General features: G+C 40.2%; 1 protein-coding gene and 2 pseudogenes across 1 annotated transcript; 2 read left to right on the top strand and 1 right to left on the bottom strand.

Moving 5' to 3' along the window:
• Window positions 1-1,887: 1,887 nt before the first annotated feature.
• On the top strand, window positions 1,888-3,657 carry LOC143660131 (RNA-binding motif protein, X chromosome-like). Its single transcript, XM_077133553.1, has one exon. It carries the CDS (start codon window positions 2,036-2,038, stop codon window positions 3,209-3,211), a length of 1,176 nt encoding a protein of 391 aa, XP_076989668.1. The 5' UTR covers window positions 1,888-2,035; the 3' UTR covers window positions 3,212-3,657.
• A 1,894-nt stretch (window positions 3,658-5,551) lies between these two features.
• Window positions 5,552-6,722, top strand: LOC143659945 (E3 ubiquitin-protein ligase KCMF1-like; annotated as a pseudogene).
• A 6,539-nt stretch (window positions 6,723-13,261) lies between these two features.
• LOC143658253 (large ribosomal subunit protein eL14-like) lies at window positions 13,262-14,527 on the bottom strand (annotated as a pseudogene).
• Between the last annotated feature and the right edge of the window lie 5,054 nt (window positions 14,528-19,581).

Below are 19,581 nucleotides of genomic sequence, written 5' to 3'. Positions count from 1 at the left end.
CAGGGTGACTTCTTTCTGCATCTCCAAGGGCCTGGGCTGAGCTGCAAGTGCTGAGATGAGGAATGCTGAGCTACTTAAGCTGTGCTATGTTTCAATCTCTCATTTAAGCACCAGCCAATTAAGTCAAATGTCACTCATTGCAGCAGACTCGCCTCCTAGCTGACTGCAGATGTAATTAGCAACAGATGAGGTTCACGTACCATTGGCTTATGTCTGCAGCAACAAGACTAGGTATGCTCACCTGGCCAAGTTGACAACTGAATCTAACTACCACACCCTCTCAAAATCAAGTTTTGAGTTAGGCACATGTGGGCTATTTTAAGCTTCACATTCTTTCTTATCCTTCTGTTTTACCTCGTTTTCCATGAGCAAGATAACAATGGCGTGCATTATTTAGTGACATCTGGTGCCCCAGGGCAATAAATATCTAACAAAATCCTGAATTCTGCAACCAATTTTTTTTCTAAACCTGCTTTCTTGAAGTTTAGGAAAATATTTATAGGTCTTAACTCGGCTCTCTACCAGGGTTTAAATCTAATGTTCACAACTCTACTTTCTCATCTACCAATTTTCAGCATACATTGAAAAACTCCAAGGAGAGGGAAGGTCATTTAGGAGATTATGGAAAGGAGAAGAAAGAGAAGGATACAGGTGGGTGAGAGGCATGAAGACTGTATGGAGAGAAAGACATGCAGAAGAGTAGGTCTCAGAAAGTTTAAATAGAAGAGAATTATTTTCATTTGCTTTGCTTAAGTCTTTGTGAGAATTACCTTGGAGTTAGTGTCTTTTTTTGAGACCTCAACATCTGACCACTGAATGTTTGTATTTTTCCTTCCTTTTATAAAGCTTCTCTTTAATGTGTTTTTTAATGTGTGCAACTGTTTATACACATTTGACAAAGATAAAAACGCATCAGGGAAGGTCTAAGAAAGCACCACCTTGCCACAATGGCACTTACAAATGCATAATTTTATGATTAAGAAATAGCCGTATCATATGCCTTTAAGTGAGAATCCAATCACACTTCACAGGAAAGGAAAAAGGAAAAGAAAGACTACTTTGGTCATTTATTCTGCTTCATGAATCACTGTATAAATTAGATAAAGTCTCCTGCCGCTGAAGTCTGGACTTTAAAATTTTGAGAAAAAGGTGAATCCTATGCAGACAAAACATGGCAAGCTGTCGTACTGGACTATAATTTACATATTTTCACTACACGCTTATGCAGTTTCTTGACCTACAAAGCAGGCAATAAATTCCCAGGCTATGCAATTCAGCATGTGAACTCACTGCCTTCCCCCTCTACATGGGACATGACTCCCAGGGGTGTAAATCTCCCTGGCAAAGTGGGACAGAGAGCCTGGGATAAGCCAGGACTTGGCATCAGGAGATTGAGAAAGCCTTCCTGACCAAAAGGGGGAAGAGAGAAATGAGACAAAACAAAGTTTCAGTGGCTGAGAGATTTCAAACAGAGTCAAGAGGTTATCCTGGAGGTTATTCTTACGCATTATATAGATATCCCTTTCAAAGTTTATGGTGTATTGAAGTGGGTGGAGGGAAGTACCTGAAACTGTTGAGCTGTGTTCCAGTAGCCTAGATTCTTGAAGGCAATTGTATAAAGATATAACATTTACAATGTGACTGTGTGATTGCGAAAACCTTGTGTCTGATGCTCCTCATAGCCAGAGTATGGGCAGATGAGTAAAAAACATGGATATAAATAAGTAATGGGGGGACAAAGGATAAAATAAATTGGATAGATGGAAACACTAGTGGTCAACGAGAGGGACGGGTGAGGGATATGGTATGTATGAGTTTTTTTCTTTTTCCTTTTTATTTCTTTTGCTGGTGTGATGCAAATGTTCAAAAACTGATCACGGTGCTCTCGTTGCGCAGTAGAGCTAGCGGCTTCCCCTTCCTCTCCTCCAACTCGACCCGGTAGCCCTTACGCGTGCTGAGCTTCTAGAAAGCGTCTGTCGGCAAGCTCGTGGGAGCTTGAAATCATCCTCACCTCGCTCCGACTCTGGGGGGGAAAATGGTTGAAGCAGATCGTCCAGGAAAGCTCTTCATTGGTGGGCTCAATACAGAAACAAATGAGAAAGCCCTTGAAGCCGTGTTTGGCAAATATGGACGAATAGTGGAAGTACTCTTGATGAAAGACCGTGAAACCAACAAATCGAGAGGTTTTGCTTTTGTCACCTTTGAAAGCCCAGCAGATGCCAAGGATGTAGCCAGAGACAGGAATGGAAAGTCTTTAGATGGAAAAGCCATCAAAGTGGAACAAGCCACTAAACCATCATTTGAAAGTGGTAGACGTGGGCCACCTCCACCTCCAAGAAGCAGAGGCCCTCCCAGAGGTCTTAGAGGCGGAAGAGGAGGAAGTGGAGGAACAAGCGGACCTCCCTCACGTGGAGGACACATGGATGATGGTGGCTATTCCATGAATTTTAACATGAGTTCTTCCAGGGGACCACTTCCAGTAAAAAGAGGACCGCCACCACGAAGTGGGGGTCCTCCTCCTAAAAGATCTGCCCCCTCAGGACCAGTTCTGAGCAGCAATGGAATGGGAGGAAGAGCTCCTGTATCACGTGGAAGAGATAGTTATGGAGGCCCACCACGAAGGGAACCTCTGCCCTCTCGTAGAGATGTTTATTTGTCCCCAAGAGATGATGGGTATTCTACTAAAGACAGCTATTCAAGCAGGGATTACCCAAGTTCTCCTGATACAAGAGATTATGCACCACCACCAAGAGATTATACATATCGTGATGATGGTCATTCCAGTTCACGTGATGACTATCCATCAAGAGGCTATAGTGATAGAGATGGCTATGGTCGTGATCGAGACCACTCAGATCATCCGAGTGGAGGATCCTACAGAGATTCATATGAGAGTTATGGTAACTCACGTAGCGCCCCACCTACACGAGGGCCCCCACCCTCTTACGGTGGAAGCAGTCGCTATGATGATTACAGCAGCTCACGTGACGGATACGGTGGAAGTCGAGACAGTTACTCAAGCAGCCGAAGTGATCTCTACTCAAGTGGTCGTGATCGTGTTGGCAGACAAGAAAGAGGGCTTCCCCCTTCTATGGAAAGGGGGTACCCTCCTCCATGTGATTCCTACAGCAGTTCAAGCCGCGGAGCACCAAGAGGTGGTGGCCTTGGAGGAAGTCGATCTGATAGAGGGGGAGGCAGAAGCAGATACTAAAAACAAATACAACTCTGGACCAAAATCCCTGTTCAAAGAAATAAACAAAAAGTGGAAACTGTTATAACTACCCAAGGACTACTAAGGAAAAATTGTGTTACCTTTTTTAAATTTCCTGTTAAGTTCCCCTCCATAATTTTTATGTTCTTGTGAGGAAAAAGTAAAACATGTTTATTTGATTTATGACATTGCTTTCAACAAGCAAATGTTAAATGTGTAAGACTTGACTTGTGTATTAGTGTTATAACTTTCCAAGTAAAAGTGTCCCTAAAGGCCACTTTCTGATTTTTCCCAGTAAATGCGGCAAGCACGCCTAAAAGCTTCCACAAACATCTAGCCATCTAAAATGGAGAGATGAATCTTTCTGCTTATACAAACAAGCTTAGATAATTAGAGGGTGGTCGGGGTAATGCTACTCTTAGGATTTCAGGATGTCTTCAAACTGAAATCTCAGTGTTCTCAGTATGAAAACCTGAGATGAAATGCTTATGTAAGGAAAGTGCTATTCACCCAGTAAACCCCAAAAAAGCAAATGGATAATGCTGGCCATATTTTGCCTTTCTGACATTTTCTTAGGCATCTGCAAGAACCTCCCCTTTCCCCCTCCCCCAATAAGACCATTTAAGTGTGTGTTAAATGACTACAGAATACTAAATAAAAAAGTTTGGCCAAAACCAACCATGAAGCTGCGAAAAAAAAAAAACTGATCATGGTGATGAGTATAAAACTATGTGATGATATTGTGAGCCACTGATTGTACCCCATGTATGGAATGTTTTTGTGTCAAGAATATATGTTTGTATGTTAAGTTTTTACAATAAAAATATTTTCAAGAAAGTGACTGCTTAATGGCTACAGGATTAACTTTTGGGGTTACAAAAATATTTTAGAAGTAGATAATGGTGATGGTTGCATAAATTATGAATGCACTAAATACTACTAAATTGTACACTTTAAAGCAGTGCATTTAATGCTATGAGTATTATACTACATTTTTTTAAATGATGAGAAATATTTATCAAAACCTGCAGTAAATATCATACTTTATGGTGAAATTTTAGAAAGAATTTCTTTCTTAAAGCAAAGAAAGAAAAAAATAGCAGGATGCTAATTTCAAAACAAATGTTCAGTTCTTGGGGTAGGGTCCTTGAAAAGGTAATGAAATAAGGAAAAAATAAACCAATAGAAGGTATAAGAATTGGAGGGAAAAATTCAAAATATTCATTATGTTTATGTGATATGGTATCTAGAAATTATAAGAAAGTACTTTGAAAAGGATATAACTAAATTGAATTGGGACCTTGTAATAGAAATACACATTAGTTCTAGTTCAAGTAAGAACATTCTTATATTTGTACTATTAACCACAGTCATTGTCCACAACAGCGTTCTCTTTGTTATACAGTCTCAGGTTTTATCCTCTATCTTTCCTTCTAGTGGCAAACATAACCCTAAACTTTCTTTTCAGCCTCATGCTCACACCTAGTTCAGCACTGTTAATTACACTCTCCGTAACATGCTACCATCACCTCTATCCATTTCCAAACATTTACAATCAATCTAATTAAAAGTTCTGCACAAATTAAGCATCAGCTACCCATTCTCTATTCTCATTTGATCTCCTGGTAACCTATATTCTAGATTCTAACTCTCAGAGCTTGCTTATTATAACTAGTTCATGTGAGGAGATCATAAATATTTGTCCTTTTGTATCTGGCTTATTTCACTGCTCACTAAGTCCTCATTGTCCAACCATGTTGTCACATGCAACAGCACTTCATTCCTTCTTACTGTTATATAGTATGTATGTATGTATACATCACATTTTGTTTATCTATTCGTTGGTTGATGGACTCTTGGGTTGATTCCATCTTTTGGCAAATGTGAATGCCACTATGAATATTAATGTGCAAATGTCTGAGTCCCCGATTTCAGTTCTTCTGGGTACATACCTAGTAGAGGGATTGCCAGATCATATGGCAATTCTAAACTTAGCTTCCTGAGGAACAAATTGTCTTCTGCAGTGGCTGTTCCATTTTCATTGTCACTAGCAGTGAATAAGTGTTTCTATTTCCCCACATCTTCTCCAACACTTGTACTTTCTGATTTTTTTTAATAGTGGCCATTAGTAAAGGTGAAATTATATTTCACTGAGGTTTTGATTTGCATTTTCCTAACAGCCAGTGAAGCATGAAAATGTGCTTTTAGCCATTTGTATTTCCTCTTTGGAAAAATGTCTACTCATGTCTTTTGCCCATTTTAAAAATTAGGTTGTTTGTCTTTTTATTGTTGAGTTGTAGAATTTCTTTATATTTTCTGAATATTAAACTATTATCGGACATGCGGTTTGCAAATATTTTCTTCCATTGAGAAGAATGATATATGGGGGAAAAAAACTGTACTTAAAGTAAACTATGGACTTAGAGCTAACAGTAATATCTTAATAGTCTGTCATCAATTGTAATAAAGGTACCATACTAATGCTAAGTGTCAGTAATCGGGGGTATAATGGGTATTAACATTTTCTTTTCTGAGAAATTAAATGTTCTAAAATCAAAAATATATATTTTTTCAAAAAAAATTCTCAGGCTATGAATTAAAACATGCAAGACCTTAACCCTCTTTGTGAGACCTGGGCCCCTTTGGAGATGGATTCTCTCTGTTGATGAAGGACAGATTAAATTCTCTCCTGCTTTAATGTAACCGTCCAAGCCAACAATCTCGAAACACAGCACTGGCTGGAAATTTTCGAGGGCACAAGTACGAGTGTCTAATTTGCTAGGATCGTGATATTTGTGCATCTTGTTAGGAAAGCGGTGCAGCAACAACAGCGAGGCATACAACTGGTGGTCCAGTGCAGCCTGTGTTAACAAGGGTGGGTTTGGATGTGTACTACGGTGGGGAGGCTCTTTCTGTTGAGCAGCCACAGTTTTTTTGTTGTTGTTGTTGTTTACTTATCCCTAATGTGGGAAAATGGGCGGTATGGACACATCTTTTCAAGAACAGGTTACTTCTGAGCGGGCAGGGATGCGTCTGATCCGTGCGGAGCGCTCCTAATCGCATCGCGGACGACTCTGCAAAACTGGAGCTCATCTTACACTGGAACCTAGGGCCCCTGCGGATCCAGAACCATCGAGGGGTGTGCAACGTGGAGGAAGAATACAGCAGGTCCCCGTGCGCGTGTAGATCAGATACGCACTTTGCTAGCAGCTCCGCTGGTTGCCTTTCTTCTCAGAATTCCTATTCTCCGAGCAGTGGGAATGTCACGAGTCCTTTAGATGAGTTTTTATCTGTTATCAGGAGAGACATCCTGCAGGGGAACAGCTTATTTCTTGCGGTCCTGCAGCTGCAGCCGCAGCTAGAACTGGCACCGCGCCCAGGAGACATTACCCCCGGCACGCTAACAGTGTCGCCACTACAATCACACAATCCACAGCACCCACCAGCAGGATGCAGAGGGCAGCCAGCAAGCTCTGCAGAACTCGCCATTTCTTTTAACCAAGTCGAATGACTCCAAAAAGTCTGAAACCAAGCGCCAGTCCATGGAAAGGGCAGATGACAGCCTGTGTGTCCAAGACTGGCTTCTGTCCACTCTAATGCACCAAGTGAACTGGTGCACAGATAAGGACAGACAGGGAGATGGCAGGTTTCATGCTGTGGGCTGGGCCGATATTATACCTTTAGGTGTTGCTTTTAGAAACCCAAATTCACAAGAGCGTTAGTTATACAGCTGATTTTATCACAGTTGAGACCGTCATTTGGATCATGCAAACAAATATGGCCATTTCTCTGCTGGGGATGGCAGCTTATTATTGTTAGGCAGAACCTTAATACGCTGCTTTTGTAAAGGTTCCCACTGCCGTCACGGTTCATAGATTCACTGAAAATTTGAAGATGTCTTTCAAGTTATGTAACTTAAATTTACAAAGAATTTCTATGCAATGTACTGTACATTCAGTGAAGACTAGAAATGCAGTCTCATCTCATTTTTATTTTAATGGTACTTTAGAATATGTCGTTGTCATCTTTTATGTTGGAAAAGTTTTTTGAAAGGTGAAAATAACATTCAAATCCCATTTTTTGGTACAGAATGTATTCGTTTTAAACATCAAACTACCAAATTCCCAGACTGATAAAATTCTGGAATCTCTCTATTGTTTTGTTATATTATTTGACAAAATAGCTGGAAGTTGAGCTGTCAATAAGGAAGTTTTTTTCCCCCATAGGTAAAATGTCAGGAAAAATGAAACATGAAAATAAGTCTTTGCGATCTTCCTGGCAGCATGGGACAGAAATCCCAGAATGAGCTGAGATTCAGCATCAAGGGATTGAGAAAAACTCTAGAATGAGCTGAGACTTAGCATCAAGGGATTGAGAAAACCTTCTGGACCAAAAGGGGGAAGAGTGAAATGAGACAAAGTGTCAATGGCTGAGAGATTCCAAACTGAGTAGAGAGGTTATCCTGGAGGTTATTCTTATGCATTAAGTAGATAGCACCTTGTTATCCGAGATGTAATGGAGAGGCTGGAGGGAACTGCCTGAAAATGCAGAGCTGTGTTCCAGTAACCATGTTTCTTGATGATGATTGTATAATGATATAGCTTTCACAATGTGACCATGTGATTGTGAAAACCTTGTGTCTGATGCTCCTTTTATCTACCTTGTCAACAGATGAGAGGAACATATGGAATAAAAATAAATAATAGGGGGAACAAATGTTAAAATAGATTTAGTTTGAAATGCTAGTGATCAATGAAAGGGATCAGTAAGGGGTATGGCCTGTAAAAATTTTTTTTCTGTTTGTTATATTTTTCTGTTGTCTTTTTATTTCTTTTTCTGAATTGATGCAAATGTTATGGGAAATGATCATGATGATGAATATGCAACTATGTTATGATATTGTGAATTGTTGAGTGTATGTGTTGGGAATGTTTGTTTCTTATAATTTTTTTTAATTAATAAAAAATTTTTTAAAAATAAATAAGTATTTGCATTAAGCTTCAGTATAGCAGCTCCAAGTACAGTAGAGTCAGCTTATTTAAGCACAAAACCAGGAAACCAAATGTGTGCATATATGCACAAAATATGTATTTATTTTCTAGATTATTTATTTAGAAAATAAAATTTTCTAAAAAAAATTTATTTATAAGATTTTCTAAACAATCTTTTTTTTTAAAGAGAGAGTTATAGAGGCTATGAGCCACTGTACCTCCTCTTTCATGACAACCCAATTCACAAACATTGTCCACTGTGTTGTATTTGCCAATGAACGTGGACATCAACTATCCTGGGTCTGGTGATTGTCATTTCAGGTCCATCCCTCTGTTACATTGTGTTTATTCGAAAGGAAGAAAAAATATATATGATAATCATTCTACTTAACTAATTTTTATTTGTAGCAGATAAATGCAGGTAGCAGTGCAGTAGCAATCTCTGCTTCCTGTACCTTGTCATGCAAAGGGCTCTCCTAACACTTCACATTCAAACTGAAGGGTGAAATTGCTGCTGTGTGTATTCATGAATATTAAGGAAAAAAAAAACTACTTGGATGGTTTAACTACTGCCAAAAAGAAAAAAAAAGCCGTGAAGTCATAAGGTATGAGATATCCAAAAAACAAAACCATCACCACCACCAAAACAAACCTCACGCTTAAATAAGACAATTTCTCCAAAGTGCATGCTCCTCTCCAAGGAGAATGTCTTTCTGATGAAGGCCCTCTTAGACACGGTCTGTAGAGAAGCTCAGTTGTATTTCAAAAAGACCAAAGGAAAGAGTCCAGCTCTTTCATTCTGAAAATGCGTGTTTAAACAGCATTTTCCTTGGCAGGACTTGCAAAATGGAACCACTCTGTGAGCTGTTCTTCCAAGCTCCAAACTGAAAATAAAATCCCTGATTTTTGGAGTCTTTCCCCGCTCCCCCACGCACTTGTCCTTGGACTAACTCAGTTTTTTGCAGGCATTTTTCTTCCATTTGCCCAAACTGGGCATGCAGCGACACTTCCATTGTGAACCACTCACAGCCTTCCTCGGTGATTTATGGTACCTTAGGTCAGTGTGACAGGTATTTCCACAGCATTTGAAGAAGGGCAGGCACCGATGGGTGACGTCATGGCTCTCTGACAGGTGGATTTGTGTTTAGGAGTCTCAGAGCTGTCCAGGACTGCCAGGCACAACTCCCCACAATGTTCCGGAACTTGCTCGGACTGTCCGGCTGAACTGACCTGTTTTCTGTGGTTGGGAGCAGGAGATCCTGCCCCCGGGCATAACTTAGTACTTTTATTTTTTCAATTTTATTGTGGTGTAAAGTGTATATAATAAGATTCACCCATTTTAAGTGTGACAGTTTGACGCATTTTGCCAATTCTATACACTCACACAAACACCACAATCAAGATGTAGAACATTTCGATCACAGCGAAAAAAATCTCCCCATGTACTCCTTTGCCAGCAGTCCAATTCATAGTTTTGGATGCTCTTGTCTTAATATCATTTTCCAATTGTTCATCATTAGTATATAGAAATTCAATTGAATTTTGCATATTGACCTTGTGGTATCTTACAACGTTGCTAAATTCATTTATTAATTCTAGTAACTTTTTTGCAGATCTCTTAGGATTTCTTACATACACAATCATGTTTGTTAAATTCTTGTGTGTTTGTGAGGGCAGTTCTGGGCTTCCTGGAAAGTATGCAGAAAGTCCATATAACCCCACCCTCATATCCACACGATTTTCCCTATTGTTGACATTTTGCTTTAGTGTGGCTCATCAACTGATGAACAAATATTATTATATTATTAACTATATAGAGTCTGCAGTTTACAATAGGGTTCACTCTTTGTGTTGTATAGTTCCGTTTTGTTTTTTTTAATCCAAGCAATATATATACAACCTAAAATTTCCCTTTTTACTATTTTTATGTGTACAATTCAGTAGCATTAATTATATTCAAAATGTTGTGCAACTATCACCACAATCCATTTTCAAAACTTTTTGTCACCCCAAACAAACTCTGTTCACACTAAGCAATAACTCCCCATTTCTCTCTCCCCCAGCCCCTGATAAACTGTAATCAACTCTCTGTCCATGAATATTCCTATTCTAGAAATTTCATAGAGTGGTATCCTGCTGTGCCTGGCTTCCTTCACTTAACATAATGTTTACAAGGCTCATCCATTTGTCGTGTGTATCAGAACCTCATTCTTTTTTACCGCTGAATAATATTCCATTGGGTGTACAGACCACATTTTGTTTATCCATTCATCTGTGATGGATGCTTGAGTTGTTTCACCTTTTGGATATTGAGGATAATGCTGCTGTGAATATCAGTGTACAAGTATCTGTTCAATCCCTGCTTATCTGATTTTTCAGGAATATAGAGAGATTCAGTTTTAAGTGCCTGCCAGCACGCTATGGAGAATCTTTTAATAGAGCCTTTTAATCTATATAAATGCTGAATTTTAATAAAAGGAAATGTTTTCATCCTCTCTTTTGTGGTTAGCATTTTTTTCCCTGGCCTGAACTTGTGTAGTTATTCTCCTGTAAGCTTTAGTACCCCGATTTTCACCTTTAGATCAACAGCCCTCTAGAATTGATTCTGTGTATGGTGTGTGCATCAGATATCTTTTCCCCCATATCTGTATTCAGTTGTCCCAGCACTAGTTATTGAAAAGACTGTCCTTTCCCCTATTCAGCTATTTTGCAGACTCCAGTTCCTGACAAATTAGTGGATTGTGAACTCGATGTAGTAGTTTAAATCAGATTAAACAAAGCAGAGTAGTCAAAAGTAGATTAGAAGTGATCACGGCATGGTTTTTTAGATGTACATATGTAAATATATTGGATCATGTTGAAAAATCTATGTCTTATGATGAGAGGCAGGAGAAAGAATTCAGAAGCCCCTGGTGTATAGGACTCACTCGATACGTGCTCTACCCAGCCCTTGTGTCTGTTCAACCGGGGTGTTGCCAGCGCCCAATGAAGCTTTCCTGAGCCAAGAACTCTTCCCCAGTCTGGGTCTCTGCGATGCACCCTTCACCCTATCCCAGGAGTTTCTTCGGGGTCTCTGAGTCCTGGAAACCCTTAGAAGAAGCTCTGAGGCTCCTCCAGACTGAACTCTGGGCTGTCAGGACCAGCCCACAGAGTCCCCTTGTTGAACTAAACAAAGGACCTTCTCCAACAGACCCATTTATCCTTCCATCCTCCTTCAGAGTTCTGGTTTTTCTTTCTATTGCCATCTCAGTGCTCCCTCATTCCTCTTGTAAATACATGTGCCAGAGGGAAGTGAGAAGGGACTCTCTTAATTGTATCTAGAATGAAAAGGTGTCAAACCAAATACGCCCAAGCACCAAAGATACTTTGGAAGGCACCAGAGCTTGCCCCTTGGGCATCCTACCCATTGCGCATGCCCCAGTTCTGCTGAGGAATGCTGGGCCCTCTGAGGAGGGAGTGGAGGCAGTAAAATCAGCAGCTGGGAGGGCAGCAGTCAAAACTTACATCTTCAGTCAAGGCCAGTGTGACTTAGAACAAGGTAATATAGCACCCGCATCTTTTACCAATCCCTGCTCCAGAAATATCTTCCCACCACAGGTTGCAGATTCTTGCATTCTTAGCTATTGTCATCCCTCTGGTACCCTCACTTCTGGACACTGCTGTTTCAGTGGTAACCTCGTCTGTGTTTCACAGCCTTAGGGTTCCTGTAGGCCTGTCTGGTTACCGTCTTGCAGGACTAAACTGTGACTCCCAACTCCATGGAAGATACTCTGGCTTTGCTATTTTGAACTCCTAAGTTTCTTCCTTTGATTCAACTCCACATTCATGAGCTCTCTTATTTTAAATTAGGACACAAACCATTATAGATGCATCTTCTTAGACTGGCTTTGAGAGAAGATGTGGGGACAAACTTTAGGATGCTGGTGGGATTTCTTTTATTTAACTTTTACTATCTTCCTACTTTCACTTTGATAGACTCCTGATCCATCATATCTCCCCCCATTCAATTATTTTAAACACAGTATCAGAATTCAGAGGCAGTATGAACAATTTGGGAGAAATAATTGAGTGGGAAAGGTAATTGTAGTAAAAAAATGTAATTGCATTAACTCTCATTTATTTCCATTTTTCTGACTTGGAGTGTCTTGGATTCTGTATATTTTATCTCTGTAATTGATTCATTTTTAGGAGGATGCTCTTTCATTTCTGACTCAGTTTCTTGTATCTCTTCCCCCCAGAATGACACTGGCTTAATGTGCAGATCCCAAAGCAGCTCCTGAGACAAGCACTTGAGTTCAAGAAGTTTATTTGGGAAGCAATCCCTAAAACCAAAATGCATATAGCAGAGAGAGTAAGACAAGGAAGGAAAGAAGCCAATATAAAGATAAGTCATTTAAGTCCATGATGTCAAAGTCCCAAGCAAAAGGAACTTGGTTCCTTTGAGGAGAATGTATGTGACACATCGTATACACCTGTTAGACAAATGGGAGAATGGGGCATTTATGCACTAAATTCCACCCCCATTGGCTGAGAGCTCTCCCAAGACTCACTGACTTCCGACGGTTCTGAGCTGTGATTGCATATGAGGGTAAGCAACACCAGAGAAGATCCTGGGACAAAATGTGTAAGGAAGCATGGCAAATGCATGAGGTGGGACCATGGCTGTATAAGTTGAGTCTATGTTTGCATCATATTGCACAGTGAAACTCAGATTGAAATTAGAAACGTATCTTGGACATGTTATGATATCTCCTGTGCAATCCCTTGCACTTCTCAAATATATTCACTTCCATATTAAGTCCACTTTGTCCCATTGAGTCTTTAAGAAAAGTTCTAGGCACAATCTATATAAAAGTCTTAATACAAGACGGTTAGCAGAACAAGGCTCAATCTCTGTAAGTACTTGGTCCCCAAATCATTACTGACACGCACCTCTCTTTTCCACCACAGCTTCTAAATCCCTCACCATGGGCCAGGCCCTCATCTTTTTATTTTTTATTTTTTTGCATGTCAAAAAAAAAAAAAAGCTATTACTTTTATAACAGCCTCTTATGCTTTCTCATGATGCTTTTGGAGCAGGTGGTTTCTGAGATAGAGCTTTCCGATTCTTCCGAGCTTTTGGAGCCCCTGCCTTCTGGCTTGTGGCTTTCTGGGTTGAAGCCTTAACACCCACAGTGGTCATCTTTTCTGCTGGAACCTTAGCAGCAGCTGCTGTAGCTGCAGCAGATCCCTTAGTAGCAGGTGTTCTTTTGGGGGGAAACATTCAGGAAAGCTGCCTTTTGAAGCTTCTTCTTTTTTTTTTTTTGTTTTTTTAATTTTTCTATTTTGAGGGTGCATGGGTCCAAAATTGAACCTGTGTCTCTCTCATGGTAGGCAAGCATTCTACCACTGAACCACCTGTTCACCCCCTTTTGAAGCTTCTTAACTTCATGCTTTTGTTATTCTGCTCCTCATTCTCCTTGCCTTCGTGTCCTTAAAATGATCGATATCTGTCATCTTGGCTTTCCTTTTTCTGGCTTCAACCTTCTTGGCCCATCTTGTGGCTGTCCATTTTGGATTGATATCTTCCTTTTGCCAGGTTTGCCAGACAAACTTCTGGCAGACACTGCCTGGGAACTTGAGGATGAAGTCAGTGACTGCATGCATTTGAAAGGCGTGACCTGTCTCCTTTCTGGTGAGCAAGATCCACCAATCCAACAACAAATATGAAACAACAGAGAATCCTTGTCAATGGAATGCTTTGAGCAGGCTATGCCTGTTCTTTCTAGATGAGGTATAGTAAACAAATATGGGAATTTATGGATTTAGGGGGCACGGACCATGGGAAAATGTCTGTGTCTGTTCTGTAATTATCAGAGAATAAAAATGAATAGAAATAGTTATTGATCGATGCTCCCACATTCATTGCTTGGAGAGGTTATTGCTTAAATTCTAAAGACAAAAAAGGACCTGAGGAGTTGTGTTGGTTGTCTCAGATTTCTCAATACTTGGCTTGTTTCTTACAATTACCAACATCCTTGGAATTATTAACTATTTGATACTGAGTATCAGAAAACACTGATTCTCAAGAGTTTAAGTTCACCATATGGCCTTTTGTTTTATCTCTATTACTTTAATTCTACTAGGCTGTAGTTGTGCGGTATCTTGTTAACCATGATCATTGGATATTGAAGGACCAAGAACTATATCAAGGGAATCCTCGAAGTGCCAGACATATGCCCTTTAAGTTCCATTATTGAGCAGTGACCCTAGCTCCTTATAGGTATCATGGTTGATTACCTGCATCAATAAAGTAACCACTTTCTTCCCACTGGTAGACCAGCATGTAGAGCCTGAAGTAACCAGGCTGGAACCCTTACTGTGTTTCCCAGAAGAAGAGTTCCCCCTCCAGGGACAAAGACATCTCATCCAGCAGATCCTAAGATTTTGGGACAGGAAGCTCAAATTCCTTAAATGGGTCCTCTGATGTGATAGTGGTAAGGGCCAATTCTATATCTACCCCTTGGTTGTTAAACTTTTCATTGTGGCTGTTAAAGACATAGCACCTTACACTGACAGTAGGTGCAATGCATATGTTGCATCTTGTAGGATAACATTCAAACCCCCAGCATGTTGTCCCTGAACTGGCACCTTAGCCATGTCTTTAATAGGACGTTTCATCAATTTCATAATCCCATTGTGGCAGCTCCTTCTGTACAATGCAATGTATGATATGACGGTTGATTTCACAGTCATGCACCTACTCTTGTACCACCTTCAGCCCACAGTGGATCCCTTAGTCTGACATGGTGTTATGCAGCATCACATATCAGGAAATACGGTATTCTATAAAATTCTAGAGAGTGGTGCTGGCCAGGACAAGAGGTACAAGGAAGACAAAGCAATATCAGGTATATGTCAATTCTGGTAAGTATGAATCAATTCCGTCACTATCTTCTCCCTAGTGGAAGAGATCTGATATAACCTCTTGCCACCAAGTGGTTAGATGTTCTTCCTAAAGGGTAGTACCACATCAAAGTCACAGCACTGGTCTTCGCTGTGAATAGGTCAGGAATTCTGAAGTGGCAATAATCAGACCATCTTTGGTGAAAGGGAGCTCATGCTACTGGGTCCATCCTTTGTCTCCCTTTCTGTCACTGTGCTCTGAACACAGGCCCACTACACAAGCACTGCTCTGAAGACTAAGTCACTACCTTAATTTGGACACTTTCCCTACCTTAGAACTATAAACTTGCAACTTATTAAATTCCCCTTTATAAAGGCCATTCCACTTCTGGTGTACTGCATTCTGGAGGCTTTCAAACTAGAACAGGTATGTACATTTTTTTTTAGACATAATGCTTTTGTACACTTTAAACATTATATTATAGTGTAAAGATAACTTTTCTATGCACTGGGGGAAAAAAAAGCTTAAGAGCCACAAGAACCAAAGAGTTCACACAGCCAGAGATCTTTGGAGATAAAGAAGAAAAATGCCCTTGGGGGAGCTCCATGTCACAAGAAGCCTGGAGAGAAAGACAGGCTTCTCAGACATTACCTCAGAAAGACAGACATTACCATGTTTACCATGTGCCTTACCAGTTGAGAGAGAAACCCTGAACTTCAGCAGCCTTCTTGAACCAAGGTATCTTTCCCTGGATGCCTTAGATTGACATTTCTATGGACTTGCTTTAATTTGGATATTTTCATGGCCTTAGAACTGTAAGCTTACAACTTAATAAATTCCTCTTTTTAAAAGTAAAAAAAAAGACTAAGGCACTAAATATAGCATCCTCTCTTCCCAGCTGCTGAGGGATTTCAGTGTGGCTTATTCTCCCTGGAGGGCATTGACAGGAGATGGAATGGGCTTCATGCTTTGTGCCCTTTCCCGTATGTCCACTCACATACCTTGACCACAGACTTAATTGACATCAATCTTACAAACCTGTTCTTTCTCCTAACCAATAAGCCAGGCAATTTCTCACTTCTCAGGAGACCATGTATAACCTTAATTCATGCCACTTTCTCCCTACACAAAGTAAGAAATGAAACTCAGCTCTTCCCCTTGGGACAATTTCTTCTCACCAATGACTTTGGGGGCACCTTGGGAGGGGCAGCTGAAATTAACATGCAACGAGCGCCACCGTGGTGCCCTGACTCATCTGTGGAGCAGGCTGGAGTTCTATCTTCTCTATCAGGTGGCCATAGGGAACCCCGCATAAGACCACAAGAATAAGCTGAAGTAGAGGCATCAATACAACCGTAACAGATGACAGAGTGGTCTGATGCATCTTGTTTACGTAGCTTACTTTTATACTCTGGACATGCTGATCTCTGATCCTGAACGTACCTTGTCATTGCACCATGGATTGTTCCCATGGCCAGTCGACATTACACTTGATGGGCAGCTCTGCTTCATGGTCCTTTGATGTCCCATGTTCCGATGCTCATTATCCACTAGGGCTCAGTAGCATGCCAGAACCTCCTTTTCAATCAGCAAGTAGGCCTCTGTTAGAGACGGCTCTCTGAAGGCTCGAGCAGTTGTCTGACAGCCGAGGACATGGGGCATAGGCATGCCATGCCCTGCTGATGTAGCAGGTTACAGAAGCAAATGTTCTCAAGGACACTGACTCAAGAGCTCGAAGAGACCTGAATAGAGAACATTCTGATAAGAAATAAACGGTTCCTGGGACAAGGAGCTGGGAACCAAACTTTGTAGCTTTGCAGGCATGACAGATATCAAAAACAATCTTGTTTTGATTATACTCCCTAAAGCAGTTCCCATGTAAGAACATAGTAAATATGTGGACGTCAGTTTATTTGGGACTCTTGCTCCTGATGAGTTTGAGTCCCCTAACCCCACTTAACTAACTTCTTGAGTCTGTCATTTCTTAATCCTGTATGGTAACCCATCTTCTCCCCTGTTCTCCAGGGAAATCCCAGCAACTGGTGCCCAAACAGGGACAGAAGAAGGGAAGGCTCCAAGAGATTGGAGAGGATTTTGTCATGTCGCTAGGATGCAGAAGGAGGGAAATTTAGACTCCAAGAACTTGGTAAAAGTTTTGTGCTGGGAATGTTTTAATCAGGGTTACAATGGGACAATATTCTTCTTTGCATGGTGAATATAAAACCTTGTTATATATTTTGTTAAAGGCAAATGGGGTGAAAGTAAAAAAGGATAAACTCACAGAGTTATTTTGCATTATTCAGAAATGTTGTCACTGGTTGCCAGAAAGAGGAACCTTAGAACTTAAACAACAGCATGAAGTGATAAAAGAATTGTAAAAGGTTTACAGACAAGGGGAAGATATTCCTGCTTCGATTTGGTCTTTGTGTAATTTAATTACAGCTGTATTACAACCACTTCCACATAGTAGTTCAGAAAATGAAAGTGATGGGCCAGCTGATGCCGCAGATGAAAAGGAGGAAAAGGCCACTTCATTTCATTCTGAGGAATTTCCTTATTTACCCTCTGTAGATAAATGATCCCATAAAGGAATTGATTTTGAACAACCGGAATATACTCAGCGTCCTCCTCCTTTTGCCCTTCCTGACAATGCAACAAATGAATGTCCACCACGATATTCAGTTGCAGTTTCTAAAGGACCAGCAGTCTCATTGGGAATTTGACAAGTCCAACTAGAGGGGGATCTGGAAGCTTCCAAATGGCAGAATCTTACACATTGCAATTCTAAAGGTTTACAACAAAAATTTCATTTAACTCGTGCTCAGGTTCAACAAATTATTCAACGTTGTCCAACTTGTGGCCCCTTACATTCTACACCATTCACATGCGGAGTGAATCCACGGGGCTTACAACCAAATGAAATCTGGCAAACTGATGTTGCACGTGTCCCCTTGTTTGGAAAATTGGCTTATGCTCATGTTTCCATTGATACTTATTCTGGCTACATTGGAGCTTCTCCTTTAAGTGGAGAAACAGCTAAACATGTCACTGCCCATTTTCTGGAAGGTTTTGGACATATGGGAATTCCTTCACAAATAAAAACAAATAATGGACCAGCCTATATATCTAGAAAAGTTCAATCAATTTTTCTATTATGGAACATAAAGCATGTGACAGGAATCCCATATAACCTACAAGGTCAAGCTCTTATAGAAAAAGCTCATCAAACACTCAAAAATGCAATTTCAGAAACAAAAAGGGGGAAATGAGGAAGATATTCTCTCCTACTCCTAGAAATCAATGTAGCCAAGCTATAACAACATTAATTTTTTTCAATATTAAAGGAGAAGTTTCTGAGACAGTCGCAGAAACTTGTTGGTCAAAGGTATTACAAAAACAATTTTTAGAACAACCTATTTGGTGGAAAGATTTAGATACAAATAAATGGAAGCCTGGATGGGTGAAAGTGTGGGGAAAAGGATATGCTTGAATTTCCACAGGTGATGGACAGCCATTGTTCTGGATCCCTTCCAGGAGAATCAAGCCACAATATGAGCAGAAAACCACAAAAGAGAAGTCTGGACAAGGTCAAACCACCTGTGGAAGAAACGGAGAAGCTGAGTTTGAAAAAAACAACATGTGGCAATGTCCTACACCCAACAAGTTAAGCCACCTTCATGGGGGCAAATAAAAAAGCTGGCACAGGAAGCTAAGGAAACACTTAAGGAGTCAGGCAAGGAAAGAAATACACTTAATTTATTCCTTACTTTGGAACCATGGTTTGGAACAACCATGGTTGAACTATCCATAAGTCACCTTGTCTTACACTTTAATAAGCACTTAAATAAATTGATGTTGCTTGTTATCTTTGCAACTGTATTAAATATACCTATAACTAAGGCTGAAAATTATACTTATTGAGCCTATGTACCCAATCCTTCACTGTTAAGACCTGTCACATCACAAGATAATTCTGTAGCTCATTTATATTAATGATTCAACTTGTCTTTTCGGACCAGCTGATTCTCGTCCTCCTTACTTCTAAGAGGAAGGAGAAAAATTTGATATCTCTACGATGGCATTTCAATGCTTTCCTTTATGTCTCTCAAGCCATGATAATACGCATTGTTTGAAATTAGAACTTCAGAGATGGCTAGGTTATCCTCCTAAGAAAAATAATTCTCTAGCTAAATTGCATTTGCTTTCCGGAATGAGCTTTGCCTATAAAGAAAAATCAGTTTCTGAGCCTGTTCCTAATGAGCTGCCTTTATGTAAAAATTCAAATACATGGACACCTGAGTCAGAGAATATTCAATGGGAGCGATGGCAGGCTGAACCAAAGTGAGTATTCACTAACGGTTCCTATGGAATTGTGAGGGATTGCCCCCTAAGGGGTATCCAATTCAGAATTGTAGTTCTGATTCAAAGTGTTTGGTTAAATTGCCTTGGTTTACTCTGAATAATTATTCTACTGAGATTTATACCAATGCCAC

This window comes from Tamandua tetradactyla, chromosome 16 (genome assembly GCF_023851605.1).
Source record: "Tamandua tetradactyla isolate mTamTet1 chromosome 16, mTamTet1.pri, whole genome shotgun sequence".
Classification (NCBI taxonomy): domain Eukaryota; kingdom Metazoa; phylum Chordata; class Mammalia; order Pilosa; family Myrmecophagidae; genus Tamandua; species Tamandua tetradactyla.
This window is presented reverse-complemented; position numbering and strand designations above follow the sequence as displayed.